This window comes from Thermochaetoides thermophila (genome assembly GCF_000221225.1).
Source record: "Thermochaetoides thermophila DSM 1495 unplaced genomic scaffold scf7180000011806, whole genome shotgun sequence".
NCBI classification, from domain to species: Eukaryota; Fungi; Ascomycota; class Sordariomycetes; order Sordariales; family Chaetomiaceae; genus Thermochaetoides; species Thermochaetoides thermophila.
The window spans coordinates 54,407-78,976 of NW_006383023.1; the positions used below are offsets into that span (position 1 = coordinate 54,407).

At 51.0% G+C, this 24,570-nt stretch overlaps 6 protein-coding genes across 6 annotated transcripts; 2 read left to right on the top strand and 4 right to left on the bottom strand.

Annotated features, from left to right (window-relative positions):
- Positions 1-770: 770 nt before the first annotated feature.
- CTHT_0000670 (aspartic-type endopeptidase-like protein) lies at positions 771-2,260 on the bottom strand (the record flags this gene model as incomplete). The annotated part of the gene is made up of 3 exons (XM_006690558.1): positions 771-1,084; positions 1,157-1,304; positions 1,370-2,260. 3 exons carry the CDS (start codon positions 2,258-2,260, stop codon positions 771-773), a joined length of 1,353 nt encoding a protein of 450 aa, XP_006690621.1.
- A 2,701-nt stretch (positions 2,261-4,961) lies between these two features.
- On the top strand, positions 4,962-6,817 carry CTHT_0000680 (uncharacterized protein; the record flags this gene model as incomplete). The annotated part of the gene is made up of 4 exons (XM_006690559.1): positions 4,962-5,007; positions 5,070-6,403; positions 6,464-6,635; positions 6,708-6,817. 4 exons carry the CDS (start codon positions 4,962-4,964, stop codon positions 6,815-6,817), a joined length of 1,662 nt encoding a protein of 553 aa, XP_006690622.1.
- A 1,765-nt stretch (positions 6,818-8,582) lies between these two features.
- CTHT_0000690 (uncharacterized protein) lies at positions 8,583-9,491 on the top strand (the record flags this gene model as incomplete). The annotated part of the gene is made up of 1 exon (XM_006690560.1): positions 8,583-9,491. One exon carries the CDS (start codon positions 8,583-8,585, stop codon positions 9,489-9,491), a length of 909 nt encoding a protein of 302 aa, XP_006690623.1.
- A 589-nt stretch (positions 9,492-10,080) lies between these two features.
- On the bottom strand, positions 10,081-10,404 carry CTHT_0000700 (uncharacterized protein; the record flags this gene model as incomplete). Its single annotated transcript, XM_006690561.1, has 1 exon — positions 10,081-10,404. One exon carries the CDS (start codon positions 10,402-10,404, stop codon positions 10,081-10,083), a length of 324 nt encoding a protein of 107 aa, XP_006690624.1.
- A 5,489-nt stretch (positions 10,405-15,893) lies between these two features.
- CTHT_0000710 (uncharacterized protein) lies at positions 15,894-17,592 on the bottom strand (the record flags this gene model as incomplete). The annotated part of the gene is made up of 4 exons (XM_006690562.1): positions 15,894-16,119; positions 16,182-16,251; positions 16,309-17,505; positions 17,568-17,592. The coding sequence occupies 4 exons, from the start codon at positions 17,590-17,592 to the stop codon at positions 15,894-15,896; spliced, it is 1,518 nt and encodes a 505-aa protein (XP_006690625.1).
- A 1,699-nt stretch (positions 17,593-19,291) lies between these two features.
- On the bottom strand, positions 19,292-20,570 carry CTHT_0000720 (DNA replication factor C-like protein; the record flags this gene model as incomplete). Its single annotated transcript, XM_006690563.1, has 3 exons — positions 19,292-19,683; positions 19,741-20,384; positions 20,440-20,570. The coding sequence occupies 3 exons, from the start codon at positions 20,568-20,570 to the stop codon at positions 19,292-19,294; spliced, it is 1,167 nt and encodes a 388-aa protein (XP_006690626.1).
- Positions 20,571-24,570: the final 4,000 nt, after the last annotated feature.

Below are 24,570 nucleotides of genomic sequence, written 5' to 3' on the forward strand. Positions count from 1 at the left end.
TTATAACTTTCCAATTTGTCCGGCCTTGCAAACTGGGATGGAACTTATATGGAATGGGATGGATGGCTCTCGGCATGGCGTTCAGGTTTGGCGATGGATGGATGGTTGGTTGGTTTGTCTGGTAGTGTACTTGTTGGAACATAAACTTCCTTCCCAGGCTCACGGTCACGGTAACTACGCATTTTCCAGGGGGTTAGGTAACTGTTTAGACGGAAACCAAGTGACGCGCAGCTTTACGAGCCTGCATAGGGTTAACCAGATCTGTTGAGTGTTATGCAGTTCTTCACGGAGTGTCTATTTAGGACCACGACTCTGAATGCTATGTATCTAAGATGCATGGATTAGAAGGTTCATCATAGTATCGCGTCCTGGAGTCCTGATCATGTGGGTTTGCACTCAGTTTGGCATATAGTCTTGTGATCAAAGCTCTCTACCGATGGAATGCGAGCTCGACTAACACGTTGAAGTTGACACGACAAGACAGGAAGAATCCCCATGTGATGAAACGTGCTCCTGCAGAAATTCCCTGAAGGAGACTATTCCAATGTCGATAAGGCATCCATTCATTGCAACATATAGAGGATAGCTGACTAAGAGCATTGACAGCTGGACCATTTCGTCACTCATGCCTACGCAGGTTGCAGACTCTGACTGGGATAGAAAGTCTGAATTTCCCCTAAATATCATGCCAATCCTACACATAAGGTTAAATGCTGCCAAGCAAAGGGGAAATGGATGCCACAGATACCAAATACACAGGCACAACCTCCTCAGTAGTGAGGACGAGGGATGAAGCGCATCTTTGCTTCACCCACATCAAATACCACCAACGCATTCTGCATGAAAACATCCCCAAGAATGTATGGGCCTGATCCACCGCTTGCAATTGCCGTCATGCACAAGCCCGTCAGAGGGTCAACCATGGTGCGGTAGATGAGGTCGACCGGGTTGATGTAGAACTTCTCACCATCGAGGACCACGGCGACTTGAGGAGCAATAGCATCACATGAGGTGAAATAAGCTCCGTACATCCACATGTAAACGGCCGGAGGAGTGAAGGCAGCGTTGATGGCGTCGGCGAGACCTAAATAGGGGGATGTAAGTTAGCACTGACACTCAGCGGAGGAGCAGGCAGCCAAAAGCACTGTAGACTTACTCGGTGGCAAATAGTTCAGCGTCGTGCCACTGTCGACGATGTATGGGTACTTCTTGGTATTCATAGTCGAGTCAAAGTACCAGCCATCGGGGATGACGGTGTAGAAAGAGTACTGAAATGCGGTTGCGGGAACACCGATAATATTCGTCTGGGAAGGGTCAGCAGTCGCCTGACAAAAGTTGGTTGAACTGAGAGCCTGGGACAGTGGCTTACGATTATCATGTCCAGAGTGGCACTCCTGCTGAAGTCTGCGCCGACTGCCGGGGCAATTCCGCCAAAGGAGATCATGCCAGACGAAGCATTCCGGTCAATGGCGATGCTGAACAGGGGATCAACCAAGCCCTGGCTCACCATGCTGGTGAACAGGGGTGAGTACTGAACTTGGCTGCCATAGTCGTGGTCGGTGCCAGAGTCTCCATAATAGGCATTGGTCAGAGACGGGAATGCCAAACCCAATAGACCGCTGGTGTAATTGTTTCCAAACCAATACGTGGTGTTCGCGAGGCAAACCTGTTGCTTCTTAACGGTGATATTTCCGATAGTAATGTCGGAGAAGCCCATGGGACCAGTGACAATCTCGCCGTCTCCATACTGGATAAACATGTGGGTAGGCGGATCGGTGCGACCGTACTGAAAGGCATCAGGGTAGGCCTCTCCAAAGCCGCAGGAAGATTGGGGGAGAAACTGGCCGGTGTAGTCAATGCAGTGGAAGTCTTTGCTAACTGCCCACGTGTCGGAGCTGCCAGTGTCAATGAGCAGCGACAAGGGATGGCCGTCCCAGGTGGCCTCAATGGCATACTGGGTGCCGTAAGCCGAGGTAGTCGTGATGTTCTCGTAGCCAAAACCACCGGCATGACGTTGGTGGATGCCCAACACAGAAGCTGCAGACTTGCTATTGAGATTCATGGCAAAGCCATGACGGGTGGAGACCGGGCGCAGTTGGTGGACATGATGGTTGACTGAAACGACCTTGGACGAATACGTCGGGAGAATACCCTTGGGAACATGGTAGCTGATTCCGGGAGGAGCATGCTTCAGCACTTCTGCGTGCAGTTTAGCTCCAGCAAGCCCTCCAAAGAGGACAATCCAGGCGACTCTTGTCATTTCGAGGACTCGATTATCAGAGTGCTGCAAGTTTTGCTGTTGCTTGATGTTGCCGGAGGAGAAGCGACCTTTACCGACGGAATCTGACGGGAATATTGACCGGTGGAAGGAGGGAACACTCTCGGGTTTGGCCCAGGTCACGAAGTTTTTGTCCCGCAGCCTTGGTGCTTCATTCAAAGGAAAGAACCTCGGGAAGGAAAGGCCAAGTGAGCGACTGCCTTGATATCTGTGTCGACTAGGATGCGGCAAAGGCGCCGTAAACAAGCAACAGCTGGGTGCTGTCAGGTAATGTCTCACCAAGGAAAGTACGAGGGAACCCCGGGAAAGGCTTGCGTCACGGGAATCACGACAATCGGCTCAGTCTTGCCATCATGACTTGAAGACAACTTCGGGTTGGACAACGACTGAGTTGTCCGGGTCTTGGCAGTGTACTAGATGGAACAGCGCCAAAGAGCTTCCAACTTGAGCCGGACTCCAATCTCTCTCACCTTTCAATCAACCATTTGTTAAGAGCTTCGAGGAGTACTTCGGCGGGTCGGAAATTCAGCTAAGTCTTTGCATTTTTGATGCGAGTGTTTCCAGTGGTGTCCAACAGGATTTAACCCACGATCATTGCGGAAACCGTCCTAAACCTGATCACGATGTAAGGCTGCTGAGCGGCGCAAATGGTCCAGTTTCAATGAAAATGAAATGACCACTGCCAAATTGAGACTCTTGTGAATTGTAGGTAATTACGGCTCAAAGCTGGTTGTTCCCAACGGTGCGTGAAGCTTGCTTGCCTTGGAGCATCGACTGAGAATGATAAACGTAGAAGTTTTTTTCTCGATTGTCCACAGGAGAAGCCACTAAGTGCCAAGATGTCTTCCAAATATGACATCAAGAAAACAGCCTAACTTTAAAAAAGGCTTATTAAGGCATCATGTTGCATCAAAAATTAGCAAGCAATGTCTTTTAGCACGAAAGTTCGGATGACATCCTGTATTGACTTTCAAGCCATCCCCTTCAAAAGTCCGTGGGGCTCGTTTATGTCACTCGGTTGACAACCACTGACAACCTGTTGTGCATCCTTCTTGAGCCCCTGAGAGTTGAGTGACACAAAAACATTCGTGCAAAGGCCCTTCCTCAGCCGTTGGCAGCCTCGTTACACCGCGATTAGCTCTGTAAGCATCCTACACTCTCACGCCGCACGATTCAAGATGTCTGATCCGCTCTGTGTACTGCTAGTTGGCATGACTATGGCACATGGACTTTGACACTTTTATTTCCGGCCTCTTCATTTTGTGGACAATGTAGCCTGCCGTAAGCTTCCTTCCCCTTGACAAGGCATCCAGCTGGTAGGAATCTCGAGGACTCCGAGGACTCGGAAGTAATTCGAAACTCAGCAAAAGGAAACCTCGAAGATACCGAGTGAAACAGGGAAGATGTAACAAACGGGTTTTCTCCTTCGGTGTAACGTGGACCGAAGGCAAAACTTTAGCATTCTGCGAAACGTCACTGCTAAGGCAGTTGGCATCAACCAATGCCGGGAGTGGGTAGGCCAAACAGAGGCGTGATTTTGGATCAGCTTTCTTACATAGGAGACTCACCAGATCGACACTTCTCCCTATATGATCTCACTAAAAAAGATTAAATTTACCACAGTGTTGAAAGCAGAACTTTACCTACAGAGTTTGACTGAACACTCCATCAGTCGCAAAACCGTACACATGGTTCAAATTCCATGATGCTCTTGTTGATACTTTGATCGGTAGGAAGCTTCGATTCATTTGCCCAAAATCATCCGAATTGCCAATAGAACAAACATTGCTGGAAATGCAGCACTATTAGAGAACTGTGATTCTCCATGTGAGGGTGAACTCTGATGTTGGCAGAATCCCATGTGCAAGACTAGCTGCAGGATCACGTGATTTGACCTGGCCAGGTAGAGGTCTTAGAGTCCGTGCACGTCAGCGGCTCATTCAGCGGGGCTCAGAGCGCCAAAGCATGGGCCCGAGGAAGCCACTTTTCCCTCCACATCGCACCGCCGCACCGTTGGCTTGCTCTATGCAGCAAATTGCCAAGCCCAGCTACAGCTGTTGAAAACTTTCCTGCCCATTGGGAAGTTGAGGAGTTAGGACTTTACCACAACCCGCTTATTTCCTTCTTTGTTATCCAGCTTTTCTGCCCTCCGACTGGTCATCGCTGCGTCGGCGCATCTCCGTGAAAAAAAGCGACCGCTGCTGAGTGCATCGTGTACGCTTTCTGCGCCGACATTCGATCCTTGTCAGGTAAGTTTTTTGCGGTCTCTCCGTCCCACATCTGGGAGTTGGCCGGTTTGTGCACGACCAGCCATTCCTACCGCACTTCACCGCGACCGACAATTGGTGTCAATTTGCTCATTGACTGACATAACGCAGCGATTTGATTCCAATACCTCGGCGATCCCTTTCGTCCCGCCTTTCGCGCGCTGGAATTACTCTGACTCGAAGCGCCGTCACCTTTCTACGTGTTTGCTCTGTGATCTGAGGATTTCCTCGTGGTCCTTAAGTTTATTTCATCTGCGTTCTTCCACTTCTCTACCTTTTTATCAGTGCGACCTGCTTTGGGGGAACATTAGGATTGAGGTTGAGCAGCGAAAGACCAAAGGTTGTCGATCGACACTTTACCACTGCAAAACCTTCCAGACTGTGTTAAGCTTTGCTTGCCCTCTGGCAACGTCAACATGGCAAACTCAACTCCAGACATCAGTTCGATCTTGCGCTTGCTTGGTAAGGGCAATCTCTCCCATTTTCTGCTTCAGCAAACAGTGTACTGACTGGTTTGCTTCCAGATGCCACTCAGCGCCCAGCTAGCTCTGCTCCTGCACAAACCCAGCCTGGGGTTCCTGCGCCTGCTACTGCTTCGGCACCTTTACCTTCAAATCCCTATGCAACATCAGTCCCAAACCCCTATCCGTCTCAGACGGGTACCTACCAACCTCCAGTGGCTTATCAGTATCCTCAACCAGCCTCTAGTGGCAGCATTGATCTGAGCTCAATCCGTCCTGTCAACTCGGGTACTGTTCCTCTCGCTGACGCGATTGCTAAAGCAAAGGCATACGCAACTGAACAGGGCTTTACCCCATACGATCGCCAGAGTGGTTCATATTCCGACTCGCGTGCGAATGATTCGAGGCAGTATTCCCGTTCGAGATCTAAGAGTCCCCGTGGACGCGATCCCTACCGTGACAATTACAACCCGTACCGCGATGAGCGACGCGCCGACCATGGTCGCGATTATGGTCGCGAACGCTCATATTCCCCTGGGCGTGGTCGCGCATTCTCTCCTCGTGGCTCACACGGTGGCCGTGAGCGGTCCCCTCTGCGCAACAAGGATGACGTGGAAGTCATTGAGATTGAGGCCAGCTTGGTTGGTTTGATCATAGGTCGCCAGGGAGAAAACCTCCGTCGTGTCGAAGGCGAGACTCGTTGCCGTGTTCAGTTCATTCCTCCTCAAGGTCCCAACGACCAAATGCGACTTTGCAAGATCCAAGGTCCTCGTCCCCAACGTGAGGAGGCTAAAGAGATGATCAACCGCATCATTCGTGACAGTGGCATGCGTGGTCCAGGCGAACGCGGTCGTGATGGCGGCCGTGGTCCTCCGGCCCCTAAAGAAGGGGAAGACACTGTGCAAATCATGGTCCCGGATAGGACCGTGGGCTTGATCATTGGTCGCGGTGGCGAAACCATCCGTGATTTGCAAGAGAGGAGTGGTTGCCACATCAATATCGTGGGTGAGAATAAGAGCGTCAACGGACTTCGTCCTGTGAATCTCATTGGCCCTCCCGCGGCCACGCGTATCGCTAAGGAGTTGATTTTGGAAATTGTGGACAGTGATAGCCGGAACGGGAACCTGCCCAACCCCCGAGGCGGTCGCAATGACAATTTTGGTGGAAACGGCCAGGAGAAGGTCAATGATTCAATCTTTGTTCCTTCTGATGCCGTTGGCATGATCATTGGAAAAGGTGGTGAGACTATCCGCGAGATGCAGAACATGACTGGCTGCAAGATCAACGTGTCGCAGCCCTCAGGTCCGGGTGAGGTTGAACGTGAGATTGGTTTGGTCGGTACTCGTGAAGCTATTGCGCGAGCCAAACGTGCCATCGAGGACAAAGTTGAGGTCGTGGTATGTGTTGCTGCTTCCTACCCTGCTGTTTATTTTGTAATGTCTAACACGTCTCTACAGAGGCAAAAGTCTGGTTCTGGTCGTGGCCGTGGACAGCACCGCGATTATGATAACCCCAACTATGGCCAGTCGTCTAACACTAACAGCACCCCTTCTACCACTGCTGCTGGAGCTGCCACTCAGTCTAGCGCTGGCAGCTCCACTGCCAATCCGGCTGATCCCTATGCGCCATGTAAGAGATTGACTCCGTCATCGCCTCTGTTGATATTACCGTCGTTGACCCAATGCTAACCGACTACACCAGACGGCGGTTATGAGAATTATATCGCGCTTTGGTGGCAATCGCAACTTGCTGCTCAAGCGGCACAGGCACAGGCTCAGGGTGCCACATCCCAGGCGCCTGGGTCCTCGTAAAGTCGCCATGATTTTGGGCTTGTTGTTGCGCTTGATGTTGACCCGCCCACTCAACTCACCGATGCGCCTTGACATTGCCGCCATCTGCCTCGATGCTCATCTTGACCTTACGCCTTGCATCCCCTGCATGGTGGCCCAATGATGATACCAGGGCATGAAAGGATTTTTGAAATCTGTCCGGATTTCTACGGTTTTGCAACCGCCCAGCACGATCCGGCCTGTTCCATGACTGTACAGTACACGCTTTTTACGACCTTTTTCTTTCTCTTACGGCTCTTCCCCGACGAAAATTGCGACACCTGCTCGGCCCTTAATCGTTGAATGCACGAGAAAAAGCTGGCCCATGGATCTTCCACGGATTTAGATCTTGTCCTGCCTTTTGCCTTTGATCACCTATCAGCGTTTGCCATGAAGCTGGCACATATGTGCTCTGGTTGCTTGATGCAATCTGCGATACCGCACGAACTCACATCTCAAGGTTGGAGCATTCTTGATGCATATTTGATGCCTGGGTCCAGACAAAGCCTTAATGGTCCCCTCCTTGCAACACTTGACTTGCGCCAGGACTGCACTATCGATACACCATTCCCCCAGACTTTCATTGAGACAATGATGCACCTAGGTCTTGTTTGCATCCTTGAACATTGCACTGTGGGCATGAAGGTGGACCTTCTAACACCATGCTTCGCCAGACTCGCTTTAAAGTGATGACTGGTGCATGCATCTGCTTTGCACTTGAGACCTTGAGGCTTCGAGTGTTTCCATGTCGCAGGCCGGCCTTAGTTGACCAGCGCAAGCTTGACCAACCGGGTTACCTACCCAGAGATTTCTTTTGGCCTCCAACGTTACGGCCAAAAACTAATGTGGACATGCGCATCTAGTGGTTATCTTGATGCCCAGCTTGTCATTCGCATGCCCATGATTTGGCACTGAACCAGTGATTGACTGATTACGTTCCACCCGGTGCATTATTTCTAGAGTCGATAGATGGGTGATCTAGCAAAGGCACACCAGCATTATCAGGGATACGGAGAACAGCCTGGTGGTTACTGAGTTAATCAGGTTGATGTACACTAGCGTAAGCACCAAAAGCCTTGGGAATGGGATGACATCGTGTAGAAAATATTCTGCTTGGGTTACCAACATGTGATAGTTTGCCATTCTGCTACAACTTATAGTTCCCTGTTCTGCCTGCTGAATCACACTTAAGGCTGGCATGAAGCTTGGGCTTAGATCCGCTGTCCCATTCTTCGGCTCCATTGCCCACCTTTTGAGCAATGTCCTCAGTCGGAAAGTTCCCCGGCTAACATGTAAGGTCAAACACTCTTCGCAAGCGGGCGTTCCCGTATGAGGATGAGAACAGCCTCAGCTTCCCAACTTTTCGGGAGGATAAGAGACGGTCTACAGGCAACAGGAACTGCTTTTGAAAATAGTGTTTCAAGAGATTATGAGGAAAAAGAAGCATGTGATTGTGTTACATAGATCTCTCCGATCCTCCCAGGTGGGGAATGACACTAATCCTGAAAACCGCTCGGATCTTTAGCGCCAACGCACTGTTACGGCGCGAAGCGACACTTGGAAAAGATGTAGTGAACCAGGACAGGGGTCCGAGGAATAGTATATATTCCAGGAACTTCCCGACGCCGTTCATCTCGTCTGAGACATTCTGACCTGTACCAAGTGACAAAGATCACATCGAGCCCAGTATTTGTCAATGACATCAACGAACAGAGCAACAGATTCGGGCGCAAGCCTACTGGCCTTTATGACAAGGCTGTCTCCATGTGTTTACGTCTACCGTCCAGAACCATCTACTACAGGCACCATCGAAGAACTCCCAACCTCCTCATCGAAACCAGTACCTAAGCTGATCCTTCTGGCAACATGGATGGGCGCTCGTGATCCACACATCGCAAAATACCTGTTGCAGTACCGAGCCTTCTTCCCAACCACACCAATCCTCCTCGTTCGCTCGGAACCACGCCACTTTACCCGGCCGCGCGGCGCGCCACGCGAGCTTGCCCCCGCTCTGCCTGTGCTACACTCGGTCTTCCCTGAGCTGGCTGCTCCAGGCAAGGCCTCCTCTTCGAACTCAGCAGCGATATTGAAAGCAAATCCTCCGCAACTCCTCATCCACGCCTGGTCCAACGGCGGGACGAACTCCCTTCATGTCCTCCGGCTGCTGCTCGCATCCACAACCACCTCGACACCCTCACTCGACCCGCGCTGTGACCTGCCCCGATACACCCTCGTCCTCGACTCTACGCCCGGAGCCTTCCGGTACTGGGCCGCCTTCCGCGCCTTCACGACCGGCCTGTCGGGCATCGTCTACTGGCTCCTGGCTCCACTGATGCACGCCATCTGCCTGCACTACTGGCTGCGACACGAGATTCTGGGACGGGGGAAGACCGGGCCGTTGGCGGCGGTGAGGAAGGGGTTGAATGATGAAAGGTTGTTGTCTTCGTGGAGTGAGGTCCGGAGGACATATGTGTATAGTGAGGGGGACAAATTGGTGCACTGGCAGGATGTGGAGGCCCATGCGGTTGAGGCAGAGAGGAAGGGATTTGTGGTGCGGAGAGAAAAGTTTGATGGAAGCGAGCATGTTGCGCATCTGAGAAGGGACGCGACGAGGTACTGGAGGGTTGTGAAAGAGACTTGGGAGGGGGAATGCTGACCGGTATTGGTTTGAGTGCGATCATGGGGTACTAGAGACAAACGGTACGGTTATGTGAAATAGTGTGTGATGATGATAAAGATACCTGTGCCAAAAAATACCTCCCCGTATCCCCGCCTGTACACCAGCATCAGTTCCAGAACTCCCGCCTGTATCCCTACGCCATGTACTTCAAAATCTTGGGTATGAGCTGTATAGTCGAGCACGCCTGGTCATGTTTACCGCCAAATGCCCAATCCGCTTTCCGCAAAGCACCCTGCCCTTCATGTCACAACGTCGCGTTCTGTCTTGGTCGTGGTCTCGTTACTCCATGTCTCGGCGCGCGTAGCAGATATATTGTGGAATGTCACCATTCGATTCCCGTGAGATTGGAGGGGAAACTGGGACTTCGTCGTCGTTACTTGGTATGCCGAAATCTTTACCAATACACAACACTTTGAGGCTTGCCCTGTGATCAGCTTCAGGGGTCATATCGCGGGATGAATACCGTTCGGCTACGAAGACCAAAACAAGGCTCTGTCCTCGGAATCATCATCGACGGTTTGTGGACCGCGAAACCTCCCGTTCGCACAATCGGAAAAGGGTATCCTCATGACGTTCGTTGCTTCTTGTTCTTATGCTTGCCGCTTCCTTCGTCTTGGTCAGCGGCCACCTTGTTATTATCCAGCCAGACGGCGCCCTCAGTAATCTCATCCATACCGCCGTCGTAGCCTTCGTCAGCCTCCAGCTCGGCCAGGCAAGCTTCGCACTCTTGGTCGTGCGGCTTCTCATCGATCGCTGTCCCCTCACTGCACATGCCGAACACGCCGTTGTTCTTTGCCTCGAGGCAGCTCAGCTCTTGCGTCAACTCATGCCAGATAAAGCGGTCGAAGCAACGTGGGCATTTGCCCGAGAATACGACTTTGCGGCACATGGGGTCGGTCTGGCGCCTTGGAAGATCGGCTTTGGAGAGGAGGGTGGTTCGGGGGACTTGGGGTACGAGCGTGAGGGGTCAAAGGAGGGGCTTCACAAAGAGCCAGATTACTTAGGGGGCAGGACCGTTGGATTCCCCGATCTGGGGCCAGCAGCGCGATTGTCGTCAAACTCGAGCGAGGACTGTGGCTGTTGTGATGGAAAGCAAAGACAGGACTAGTAAGTAAAAGTCAGCTTGCTGTCCCTGGATCATGGCCGGGATGCCGGAATGTCGGCTGTGCATGGCTAGATGTGGGATAGGGGAACAAGTGGCATGTGCTTTTGTGACCCTTCGTCCAGCCCCGGCCCAACTGCGATCACAGACCATGCTCATAACCCCCATTTTGTGCGAATAATGCAGGCCTGTCCGGACTTCGCTCAGGTCATGGAGAATGTAGACTGCCTAGTGGAGATGAGTCGGGCAACGACATTCTGGACCAGACTTACACGTCCGCGGACCTGTGCTGTTTGTCTGGGTGGCTTTTCTCCTGCGTCGGCGTCTGTATAGTGTGGACGTGCCGGTGCACTCCGCCGTTTTGCTGGCTCTTTGCTGGGTGGTGCTGGTGGACAAGCCGTGGGGGCCTCCACAAAGCGTGTCAAATGTCTTAAACTGACGAGAAGTCGCCGGCGTCAGGGCTTTGGGAGCAGATCGCTTCTGGGCTGGTTGCTGTGGTGCCGTGCTGCCCGGGGCATGCGATCATAAGTGTGGATCGTTCGAGGAAGGCATGTCAATGGGCGTGGTGTCGTCGGGGCCAAGGAGAATTCCTGGAGCAGTAGTGTTGGGTAATGTGGGCGCTTGTGAACCTTCCTCTCGGACTCCTTCCCTTGCGAAGACCCAAACCAACCTCGTTGCTCCTCAGAACCATAGGGAAACTGTGGTTGACAGCGGGAGGCAGAGAGCGGGGCCAGTGGCGGAATGCTCCCTTCGCGCCATCGCCGGGTCCATCAAATGGATCAGATGGGGTTCGAGACACCCGACAGTCCACTGAAGCTTGGCCCCAGGAACCCTATGAAGGAATCCCAAGCGCCATATCAACACAACCCTTCTTCGCGCTGATTGGAACACAATCGCAATCTGGGCAGACAATGAGCCACGATGGACGATGCGCGATGATGCTAGACTACGATATCGAGGCATCTTGCATTAGCGGGAGGTGTTCTAGGTTGTCGCTAGCCCTCGTTGGTCCAGTGCGTGTCCTGTGCGTGCAGTGTGCGTCTCTTGGTGCCCCTTCTGTGGATGGTTGGGACGCTTCTGCGCTCACAGAGGCTTCCGGTTGGCGAATTGGAGGGCTTGATGAGCGCCCCGGGGCCCTGGCTACATTGCGTCTCGCACCATGCACAAAAACAAGCGACGGCACCAGCAAGTCATCACATCTCAGAATCGTGTCGACCTGACATGCAGCAGCATATGCAACCCTGTTTGTCAATCAATACATGCTTAATCTTTCTTCTGGAAACACCTGTTCTGATATTGGTGTGAGCTGTTCGATCTGTTCGATGGCAGATGTTAAGACCACTGCCTGCTGGGTGACTTCACCCACACCAGGCGCTCGAGAACCGTTGGATGCGACCCCGCAATCGCTTTTTCCTAATTAAGAAGTGGTTGGTGGGCCCAAGACCCACTTTTCTGATTGGCACAAACCTTTACCAAGACGGACCGCCCATCCCACGCGATCCTCCACTAACTTCCCCCTTCTTCTGCGTGCATTGAGGCGGCTTTCTTGTCAGTGCCTTACCAGAAAACAGTCTCTGCAAGCCCAATGTGTCTCAAAAGCAACTAACGCACACTATGTGTCCGATGGTGATTCACCTTGCCATTTTAGGAGGAAATTCTGACTGCATCTTATGAGGGGTGCTTCCTTCTGCCTTCTCGCAGATTAACTCTTGCCCTTCTGCTCACCTTGGTATTCAGCAACTGTGATTACAACTTGGGCATCTCGTCATCCCGCTTTAGATGCTACTTGCGGTGTAAGCACTACTTCGATGCAAATGATGTTCAAGCCACTTTGTTTCTAGTCGGTAATCCTGGCTATTCAGCACCTCCGATCAAATGTGCGGCTTTGGTAACTGCTGACTCGCAGGCTTTGTCGCCCATAGCTGCGATAAGCGGCAATGGTGGCGACTGAGCAGCGTCGATCCATTACTTATATACATCCAGCTTCCCTCTTTTCTGGGGGGATGATGAACAGTATGTGCTGTATGCTTCTTGACAGATCTTGAGTTCTGTCCAACATATATAACACGCTGGCATGGTTCAATGTTTGCCTAACCCTGGTGGCGATATCAAGTTGTGAATGCGCATCCTTAACTTCCGTGCTTACATAGATTATCAATCACTACCCCCATATCCACCCAAGCCTCTCATCGACAGAGGTGTTAACGGCTGGCAATGTGCGAGAAGCGTCATGATTATGGCTTTCTGACTTGGTCTTAAGGCAGCTGACAAACAGTTTCACTCTCTGGCTAGTCAGGGGTTATTTTATCTGCTGCTGAACAAGAGGATGACAATCTCGGTCAGAGCCGATGGAATTCAAATGTTCCCTCTACAGTCGTATTCGGTCTTCTTGTCTCCAGGTTCTTCCGAGGTTATTAGAATCAGTTAAAAGCAGTCCTCTCCATATAGCCCTGCAATACCCACAAGCTATGGTCAAGTAATCGTTATCCAAAGCTTTCACGAAAGAGGTTGCATAATCGTGGGTGTAAGAAACTGTTACCGCAGTGTTCTATTTGTCATCAGAGGGCGATGATGACGGCTGTAGAGCATGTTTGATGGACTTACCACTCGGGTCTGACCATATCGGATAGTTGGCAGACGGGTATGCTAGCCAGTTCTACACCCTGAGTCATGGTAAGACCCTTACTGACAATCTATGACCAGCTAACGCCAAGATTGCCTTGGTATCTAAGGACAAGTTTACAGTAAGCAGAAAGTGAGACATACATGACGCGTTGATACGGCGGCATCAAGCACGATCGAGGACTTCTTGGACAGACTCTCATGTTGCTAGCAGACAAGAGTTTATGGAGAGTGAAAATACTGCCGATTATGGATCGGTTCTTTGGACAGATAACTTCATGGCCTGTGGTTTGAACCATACTGTATCAAAGCTGCAAAAAATAATGATTTGCCACTGACATATTTTCTGAATATCCGAAGGTGTGATAATTTGGAATTGGGACATCCTGCTCAGGCAGGGTGAAGAGGTTTGGAGCCTTGCCGCGGTCAATCCGTCTCTGTGGTTTGTACCGCATCGCTTGTTTATACGGACGCAGGGCTGTTCGATGGTTGGTTCAATATCTCATTATGGCATGATTACCCACTAATTTAGTCTATGTATTTAAGATCCGCTTTGCTTCAAGGCTCCTCCCCTTTCACACTCAGCGACGGGATACAACCAGCGCACACATTACCTGGGGTACCTGCAGGTAGCAATTTTGCTCACCCAAACTTTGCGAAAGTAGACTGCTGGACGTATACGCGAGTCATTGTGGACCTTGTGAAACTGTTGTGGTTTCGAACTTACGGCTGGCTGGTTGATGAGAACCAGACAAAAAGCAGTATCCCCTCTGCTAAACCAACCGTCACTGTTGGATGTAAAAGAAAATGGTGAATGTGGATGGGAGTATTTACTTGGCCGTTGCCCTGCAGAACACACGGACCTGAGGGAATCTGTCAAGCACAATGGATGCCGCAGAATAACAACGCTCTACCTTCTAAACTGCACACGCATGAAGGTGGATGAGTATGGCTCTTATATAAGGTCAAGTGTGCACCTGACCTCAGTGGAGCCTGGGCTGATCGAGGTAAGGCAACGGTGACCACACTGTGGTCACTTGCAGCTAACAGTCACGATACCCTCTCTCTCTCATGCTTGTCCTCCGTAACCCCCATTTACATCCAACTGGGTGCCCAAGTTTAGGCTCTTCCCAATAGCGTCTCTGTTCTGTACCCGTGACTAGAGAATGGTGCTGTCATGCAATTGGAGCTCACGATTTCGTAGTTTGAAGTGCTTTCAAATTTATCGTCATTCACCAAGCCTTCTGAGTTGACAGGAGTCGCCCGTCTGAGCCTCACCCCTCTTCCCTGCTGCATGGTCATCAAAATGGTTCCAAAATTTCACAACTGCATTATGTCACCGATATCTATGAGATTAAGGAAGAAGATGGCGAACACGAAGTTCTTCTGACGAGCTGGTTCGTTCTAGATGATCAGGAGTGGTCACAGCAAGGATGCAGGGAAGTTCGCAAAGACAAGATTGCACTCTCGAGTTTCAAGTGGGTCTGACATAGGTACCAGACGATATAGTACTCCCAAAAGTAAGCCCCGCGTTAACGGTTGATGAGGATGATCTCAATCAGTTTGCCATGTTTCATCAAGCGTCCTGACCTGTCACAAGACCCCGGATATAAGAATGACAAACCTTGATACCAGAAGCATTTGCGGACAAGATTCGTATCATGGAGATCCTTTCCAAACACCCATGCCGAAATATTATTAGATACCACAAATGCCGCGTCCGTCGCGGACGGGTAACTGGCTTGCTCGTGGTAAGACCATCCTGTTCTGAACTCTCTGAAAAAAAAATGAAGATGTACGGGCTTCGCTTTAAGATCTTGACCGAACAGCTGTCATAGCTGATATCCAGGCGGTTATCCCCCATTTCCATTTCGTTGTCTCGCACATGACAACCTCAACCCTGCCAATATTGTGACTTGAGGAGAATAGAGAATCGATCCTTATCGACTTCGAGTCATGCAAGCCTTTGGGGGAAAACTTATCTGTGGTGGCACTGAAGGTTAAATGGACGGCCACCATTAATTTCACCGAAGGGACACGACTTAGTCGCCATACCCAATATCAGAGCGTGGCTCGATCGTATTCCCACCGCACATGCTTCGACCTGTCACGAAGAGGTTGGACGCGGAAGACTCACACAAAAGCAGGGGGAGCAGAGCCCTCTATAAAGCTGGCGAGGTTCACAAGTTCAATGCAGAAAGCGGAACTGGATGCTGAGCACACCTCTGATGGCGCTGAGGGAGAAGCCGCTGCACCCCCTTCTCTCTCCCTTTTTAAAAATGGCAAGCCACCGTAATGGTCAATAGACGCTACAGGCAACCCTGGATACAGCTAAGTAAGATGGATGACGCACTAATGATAGGAACTCAATAGAGACCTAAAGTTTCTTGTCTACGCGAGGAACATCCAAGGGACGTTATTAAGACTGCTATGGAGATGTGACCCTGAAGAGATTTCTTCGTGAGTATATGAGAAGTTACCTGAACTACGATTAAGTTAGCAATTCTTGCCCTTGTCATTACACCACGGATCAAACATTAACCGATCCCAAAACCCAAATGAAGATTCCCGTTTCAAAATGTACAGATTCAGTTTCCCATGTCGTTCAGCTAATAAGTGCTTAATATGTCAGAGTATCCATGACGGTGTCACTCTCAAGTCCAATACCGATACCTAGGATGCCTGCTCCCTAACTTCTGTGCTTCCTCCTCCGTGAGTCCCTCCAACCGGTGATCGCGCTTCCCGGCGGCACGAGCCCTGTTCTCGTAGGCGCAGTACAAGATGCCAAAGATGGCCAGGCACACGGTGGCAATCTGCCCAGCCAGGTTGATGGTGTGGCCGGTGAAGTACTTGGGGGCATCGGAACGAGTGTAGGTCCAGCTGTTGTTTGTGAAGGAGGTTAGCGGGGGTTCATCTCAAGGAAAGGAAAAAGGAGTTCTTACGTTGCCACAATGCCACCAATCGTGCCCAGAGTGACGACGTAACCGGATGTGACGGCTCGGACGGCGGGGCCTGCAGAGTCTGAAAAGTGTAAGCGTTTATGCGCAGCAGAGGGAGAAGATGACTTACTGTTCATAGCCCAGCTGAGGAAGCCTGGTCCGCCTGGGAAAGCCCCAACCGTGACAAAATAAACAGCCATGTACCGAATATTCGGCTTTGTCTCCCAGCGAAGAATGGCAAACCCAATAATTGCGAGGCACGAGAACGAGGCTAGCCAAATACCACGCTGATGTGTCTTGTCACTGGCATACGCAACCGCAATGGCGACCAAGCACGCAGCCACGTACGGAGGGACAGACATCAGCTGTGCTTTGGTACTAGACCAGCCAAGATCGTTCAAAATCGTCGGCATGAAGACCGACAACCCCTGGACAGTGATGTTGATAAGGAAGAAGCCAAACGCACACGTGTAGTTGTGAATGCAGAAAATCGCCCGCCTCAGGTCTGTCCAGGTAACCTTTTCTGCCGGATCAGCCTTGTGCTCACGTACCAAACGTTCGGCTGCAATCTTTCTCTCACGTTCAGTCAGGAACCACGCCGAGTGCGGGCTAGCAGGCATCCAGATCGGGGCAATTAGCCCGACGATGATGGTGACGAGCCCCTCAAAGAAGAAGATATTCCTCCACGTATGGATCTTCGCAGCTGCCGCTCCCCAAGCGGGAATACGTGAAAGCGCAGTGGCCAACAATCCACCAAACGCTCCTGCAATGGACGCAGCAGAGACGTATATACCCATGCGGAAGAGCAGCTCGTTGCGTTTGTAAAAGCAGCTCAGGAAAAATGCCATACCCGGCATGGCGCCGCCCTCAAACACACCCAGGAACGCGCGTGCCGTCATCAAGCCTGCAAAGTCCTTCACGAACGCAGTGCACAGCGAGACAAGCCCGAATCCGCACACCAGGAAGGGAAGATACCATCTACCGCCCACACGCTTCAAGATGACGTTGCTTGGCACCTCGACGAGTAAATAGACGATGTAAAAAACGGACAGTGCCCAGTTAAACCGCATGTTACGGTCGAGGTCGAGGTCCTTGGCCAGACCCTGGATGCGCGCGTTGCCGATGTTGATGCGGTCCAGGAAGCAGAGCATGTAGAGGAGTGTGACCCAAGGGACGAGGTGCCAGTCAATCTTGTGGCGGATGGCAGTCTCTTCGGCTTCGGTCCATTCGAGTTCGGAGTCAGGACCGCTGGTGACGCCGCCGTCGCTTGAGGAGGCATCTTTGATGGAGCCAGCAGGGGCCTTTTCTTGCCGCACCGGGGGAGCTGCTGATGGTTGGGATTGTGTGTAAGCTGCGTTCATGAATTAGGGGGGGAGGAGGAGGCCGTACCGATTTCCTTCTCTGTTGTGGGCATGGTGGTCAATGATGTCTCAACTCAGGTTTGCTTGAGTCCTTTTAACTCCTGTTCTGGGCCTGAGAGGCTCGTGGCAGCAGAAACGAGACTGAACTCAGTCTGCCGGAAGGGAAAGCATTACAGGCCTGTCCCGCGGCGTCCAGACGCAGGTCTTATAACAGCCTGTTTAACATACCCATCCCTAACCGTCTGTCTCTCGAATGTAACCGTTACCGCGCCGAGTCCCTCACCGCGTGCGTGCGTCGTGGCAATGGCTTGCCCAGACCCAGACTTCGGTCCTCTCTCTCCGTCGGTTGTTTGGGTCGGTGCAACATTCGCAATGGTGTTAGGCGTGTCCACCCCCCAAGCCATTGCACTCTCCACACCCTCGTTGGCTGGTTGAGAATAATAACCGGGACGGCAAGGGCTGGTCACATCCAGCCTGAGCATTGTGATAGAGGACCAGACTGCAAACAATGCATGGCGAGGAACAAACAACCGACAGTCAAGATCTAGCCAGGGAGCTATACTAGATTTCGCGTGGACACATGACACAACTAGACGAGGTGTAGCTGCATTAACCTTGTCCAATGCCTGATGTCTTTGACTTCGGCATCGTTTTCCGCTTTCGGGTCATAGTTTTGTGCCCGTTCCTGCTTCAAATCAATGGGCAAGATAACGAGACAAAAGAAGCAGAAGCGGGCCAGATCTGTAAGACGTTGCGGTTGACACGTGCCAAGACGCCGTCACGGAGCGTTGAAGCGTTGGGAACACTGGAAATGCGGGGGAGACATGAGGCCAAGTACCTTAGAAGGCCAAGCCAGAGATGATGACGGAAAGCATGGACAAGACAGGGAATGGGAATGCGGAGAAAAAAAGCATGCATGATGGTGTTGGATACAAAGAAGTTGGGGAGGGCGGCTGGCCGCCACCGCGTCACAAACCATGTTGGCTGGATAAAAGATCAAAAGCGGGGACGGAATCGGAGCAGTTCCGCTCTTAGCTGCGGAGAGGCTTCTGGGGTACATTGGATTGTGGCCAAAAGATGCAATTGTGGATATTACCTACGGATTTGTGACCTTCTCCATCGAGATTTGGATCTCCCAGTAGACAAGATCTCTCAAGTGAACTCTGTTTCTGTTGCACTGGGAACCCTGTCAAAAACTGGAGATTCCAATGACTGTTTCTCCATCTTGACGCTCCGGAGAACATTGAGCCCCCAGGCCGAAATCCTACAGCAACATCAGTGGCAAAGCTCGAACAACCTTCCTGAGCTGGAGTTTGTGGTAACAGCCAAGGGTTACATTGCACTGAGCCAGCCAATTGGCCAGCTGGAACATGCATACACTTGCGGAGCCGCACCTATCGGCAACTGTTATCGGCACTTTAGGTTAATGCTGAGCGGTGTTCGCTTTTGGGAGTTTTGCAAACAGTCGATTGGGGTGGTGCGTTCTGCTATATCGCTGCTTGAATACTACGTCGGTGACAGACTCGACCATTTGCTTACCTGTCACCTGCCAGGACGCCCGCTCTTGTGGAGAGTAGCAAATGGGAGCGCAAGGGAGCAGGTAAACAAGGCTTTTGTGTGCTGGGGGCGAAAAAGGATTAATGGGTATCACCACCATGCCTGTTGGGCGTCAATTTGGACAAGATCTATAGCTAGCGCTGGCGAATATATCTGCAAGGAGGACACGCCCATTCATTGATGCTGTGATTGCAGTCAGCCCATTAACTCGACGCCGTTCCGAACTGCTCCCACCACAGCGGCGGTCTGTATCGCCTCGTTAGCGCCGCTCGCGACTCTGTACTCAATCTCTGCTAACGCATCCAGCCAAGTGATCATCACCTGGGGCTTAACCTCCAGCTTCACCAGTTCTTCTGACAGGGAGGTTATGATATCGGCTAGGGCCAAGCCCTGTGAGATTTTGAGCATGTTGATTATTGTCAGACACGCGGTAACGTCGCTCGTGCTCAACAGCGTATTGAGGATCTTCTTGATCGCATCTGGCGGAGGAGCAGCGACGCAGTTGTAGATAGTTTCTGTTGTGATGGTATCGCGCACGATCTGGTCTCCGGGGATCTTGGGGCCATCGCGTAGTTGGAGGGGTGTGCCTGCATCGCGTTAGGTTGGGGGCTGCGATGAATGTGAATAATAACAACAAAACTTACTTGATGCATGGCAGGCCTGAAGCACGTTCAGCGCCCTACGCATGTCACCTCTGCTCAACTTCACCAGCGATTCCACAGCATCGGGCGTAATCTTAACGTTCTCCTCCTCAATCACCTTATCCACCAAGCTGCGGATATCTTGTTCCTTTAAGGGACTGAAGCGGAAACGGGTACACCGTGAAAGCAGCGCGGGGCTGAGCTTGTGGGAGTAGTTGGCAATGATGCAGAACCGCGTGTTAGCGGTGTACTTCTCCATGATTCGGCGCAGCGCCATCTGGGCTGTGTTGGTCATGGCGTCCGCTTCGTCGAGGATGATGAGCTTGAACGCCGCAATACCCGCCCGGCCTGCTGACGATCCCATTGTAAAGATCTGTTTTGTTGAGGCAAAAGTCTTGATCTGTTCCCGCACCACTTCGATACCACGATCATCCGAAGCGTTGAGCTCCAGCACCATTTGGCGCATGTTTTCCGCGCCATAGATTCGACGAGCGAGGGCAAGAATAGTAGAGGTCTTTCCTGTACCAGGAGGGCCGTAGAAAAGGAGATGGGGAAGTCGGTTTGATTCGATAAACTTGTTGATGGTCGCCAGAATGTCTTGGTGACCCGACACATCCGAGAGCGTTGCTGGGCGGTATTTCTCAACCCTGTAATGGAGTAATTAGTCACGGCATCATACCAACAGAGAACATATCCACTAACCATGGTAGACTGTCTTCTGCCTCAACTGGCAAATTTCCAACACTTCGCTTCCCCTTGGCCGTGTTGTTCGCAGAAAAGATGATGCTCTTGGATGAGATATCGATGTCCATCTCGTCCTCGTAGTCTGACATGTCGCAGATTTTGGATGCCGATTATCGTGATTCAAACTCTAATAGGAACCAGAAAGAACCGTTCTGGTAATTGTTTGCTTTGCAGACCAGACAGTTGGGGATGGATACACAACTGAATGGAGCGATGTTAGCAGGTTGTGAACAATGCAATCTGCAGTCAGCGCAAGGCGCGTCGACGCGTCGCGACCTGCACCTAATTAAAGCTGTTTTGCGCCACAGATCGATTGTGCCTGTGCCAAGGGACAAGGAGAGACGCTAGCCACAAGTGCCCCACTTGGGAGTCGAAAATTACCAACCGGCAATCCAACATTACGCCCAACCTAATCTGGTAAGTTGCACTAGTGCTGAGTTCGCTGTCTTACACCGTTACCAGATAAAACACATGTAAGGTCAACCTTTTGGAGATGCACAAAGAACGAGGCCAATCGCGCAGAACACCTCCTGAAATGTTACGACCAGTACCGTACCTGAGACAACCAACGCAGGACAGCGTGCCAGGTTAAGTATCACCATATCTCCGAAACTGATTTCCCTTGTCAGCCAATAGAGGAACCATATCTAATGACAGTTGAAGATGATAGGTGCTCACTCAAATCTCATCCTCTGGACTACATACTTCTTTGTTTGCCGAAGGGTCAAAGTTGATTTGTGCCTGGTCTCATCTTCAACACCGGCATATTGCGTTCTTCAACACTCAGTTAGCCTTTCTGGGCCTCTAGATGGTAACAGTGTCATCAAAGGAGAAACTTTGCAGTCTTGACCTTCGGACTTTCCCACTGCAAGCTAAGGAGTGTGGTGGTGGCGAAGAGGAGTAGCAAAGTTCAACCCCTTCGGCCCACTCGTTCTTCAGCTCATCCAGACTATCAGCAGGTTAACCATCCATGTCTTCATTCTCATCTTGCGGTCAAGGCTCATTCGGCAAGATGCAGTCAGGCACGTTAACACTCTGGCCCAGAATCAGACGGCCCCGTCTTTCAGCCAGGCCCGACGTGCAGGACTCCTGTGCACGGTTGTAATGGGCTTTCCTTATATGGAATGTGGGGCTACGGAATGGTGCCGCCTTAGCTGATTTAATGTACTCTTACGCATATGGAAATGTTGAGAACAGAAACACTGTCAATATTCCCTCCGTTTGCAGGACAGAATGGGACAAACAATAATGTAAGTGGGATCGGAGTCTCCTTTCAAACTTTTAATAGTCTACATCCACGAGACCACGCACTCCAGATCATCTCCAAACCCAAGACCTTCGTCAACATGAGCCACCATCTTAACAGCGGTGCCTGTCACTGCTCCGGGCATTTTCATGACAGTGACTTCAGCCCATCACCATTTCTTCAGCAGCACGTCGAAGAAGTTAGAAAAACTTCTCAACATTCAAAACAGTGGAAGGATCCACAAGCCAGCTCCTCAATCCAGAACTTAGAGCCTCGAAGCCAAGCAGGCCTTGCCACATTATCTTGCATTTCATTACAAAACACGTCCTCGGCATCCACTGGTGGATTATCAGCCCGCCAGAAGGCCGAACTCTGTGAACAGCTCTACACACAGCCTCCAAGGACTGTCAGTGGTGTTCAGGAGACTTCCCGAACGCTTGATTCATTACATAAGCAGATATTCTCCCTAAAATTGGATTTATACTTTGCCAGAGAGGAGAGAGAAAAGTGGCGAAGGCATTTCAATGAGGCCATACGTTGGATTGTGGTGCTTCAGTGTCCGTGTTGTGGAAAAGGAATACAAGATTCGGGAGAGCAGGCCTCATTAGACGAGCAAGGATCGCATCTGGGATGCATCGACACTGATATTCCTGCTGGATTGCCACCTTCCAGGGGATTGGTGAGACCTGATGATATCTCAGGCGAAATTGTAACGTATTCGCCGCGTCCCTTCCTAGGACCCAGTAGCACCGACACCAGGACTCGGCAGCAGGTCCCCCATGCTCCTAACCCTACAGACACCCCAGTATCGCACAGCTCAGCACCTAGATCATCTATCGACTTCTGGCTAGACGAAAGCTGTCGCCAAGATGCCAATACTGATTCCATTGCTTCTCCTGAGCCACAGCAAGTCCCCAAACCTCAGAGTGACAATCGTCTTCAGCGCTATCCCCCCCACCCCCGTCGCCCACACCGCATTACGAGCCTGTTCCGGTGTTCAGCCTCAGCGAGACCAAGCCTACCGACTGCAGATATCCCAGTCCCCCCAGCTAGTACCCCGCATGCACAACAAGCTTTCCATCCGCCGCTTTCAAGACATTTTTCACAACATGATAGGCCAGGTCACAGTCAAAGTCGTGCCAAGGGAAGCGCAACGCCGCCTACTTTGAGGGGAAAACAACAACATGGAGCCACAGAAGAGGTCGAGGATTATGGTGATGAAGATGCAGGGGTTCGTGTTTTGGGAGATTGTCAGGACAAGAAAAATGACGGGGATGATGGATATACAAAGTGGAGATGGAGATGGCTTCGGATGTGGAAGAGGAGGGTTTAAGCTTTGGACCATATTTACATATCTATTCAGGTTGCTAAAAAGGTTCAGCCAAAATCTTCATGCGCAGTTATCACCTAATAAATGAGCTCAGCCTACGACCTTGCTCGTGATGACTGCCTCTTCAAGGTCAGCTCATTTTATGAACACTGACAGCTATTCCCTTCAACAGTGGCTTAACACGTTGAATCGATGAGATATTTCTCTTTTGTTCGTCTCATCTCTAAAACACCTTGCTTGGGTCCTACAACTCTTTAGATGTCTTCTCGAGGGATGTTAATCTTATGTTCACGTAAGTTTTCACAAAGCTGATCTTATTGAGTCAGGTAAGGCATGGGCATTGTTAATTGCAGAATATAGCCGTGAGATGGATTTATTAGACAGTTTTTTTTTTCAGATTCCTTCAGCCTTGTTGGCATTAGGTAAAGCCCCTCAGCTATTGCTGTGTATGTTTTCCATTCTAGAGGCCAATCAGGCCATCCAAAACACCCCATGTGCCAAAGGAAATCTCACCTAGACAAGTTTACATACCCAGCCATTCCTCGTTGACCCAATGACTGCCACCTGCACACCTCCAACCTCCTACCTGATGAATCCATTCATAACCCGCGGGGCACAGCCCCATTTTTGCTAGCTTCTTCATAGCATTTTCTTTCGCTCCCATCTCCCTCGAGCACTTTCTTCAAAATCCTCTCCCTTGCCGCATCCCTTGTTATTGTTGCATGCTGCTTCAGCTATTGATATTCTTTCTCGCGCTTTTCTTGAGCCTCTTTTTTCCGCTGCAGCTGTTCCCAAATGGCTTTGGAAATGTTATGGTCTCTCTGAACATCACGACGCCTGCTGAGCTCGGGAGATCACTGCCTCCTTGCCTGAGGTAGGCCGTTTTTGTAACGGGTGACTTGGTTTGGTGCAGGCAGGGATCGACAATAGGTCAAATGGGTTAGATTATGGCCACTGACGATGTGGGGTGCACAGCGAAGTCAATTACTACGTGTAATAACCTTTCTTAGTCCTCAGTGTCCTTGTGTCAGGGAGAGGAGGAACCAAGGGAAGTCTACCATGACCGGGCAGCTTCCTTTATAGAATCCTCATCATGCCTCGGTCATATGGCTCATTCTCTTCGGTTATCCGGCTCTAGACATCTTCCGGGAATAACCACGTATTTGTGCCGCTCACAATCATCCTGTCTCTGGTGTCCCTTGTGTTGGCAGTCGGAGACCTCCCTTTCCTTGAACTGCCGTGTCCGTGTGACAGGGTACGCGTCGATCGAGATGCAAAGCTTGTTTTATCAGAAACAATCTTTAGTGTAGCGTCTATGGTCAGAGTCCAGCTAAGTTATCTACATCGTCCCTTGGAAGGTTGGGTTCTGGCGGTTTGTTCAGCTACAGCTAGTATTCTCGATCCTTTTGATGTGGCCTGTAAATATCTTGATTAGAAAACTTCGAAACATTGCAGGATGCGAGTACATCCTCGTCAAGGTCTGGGCTACTCCAAAATGCCACACTGTGGGAAA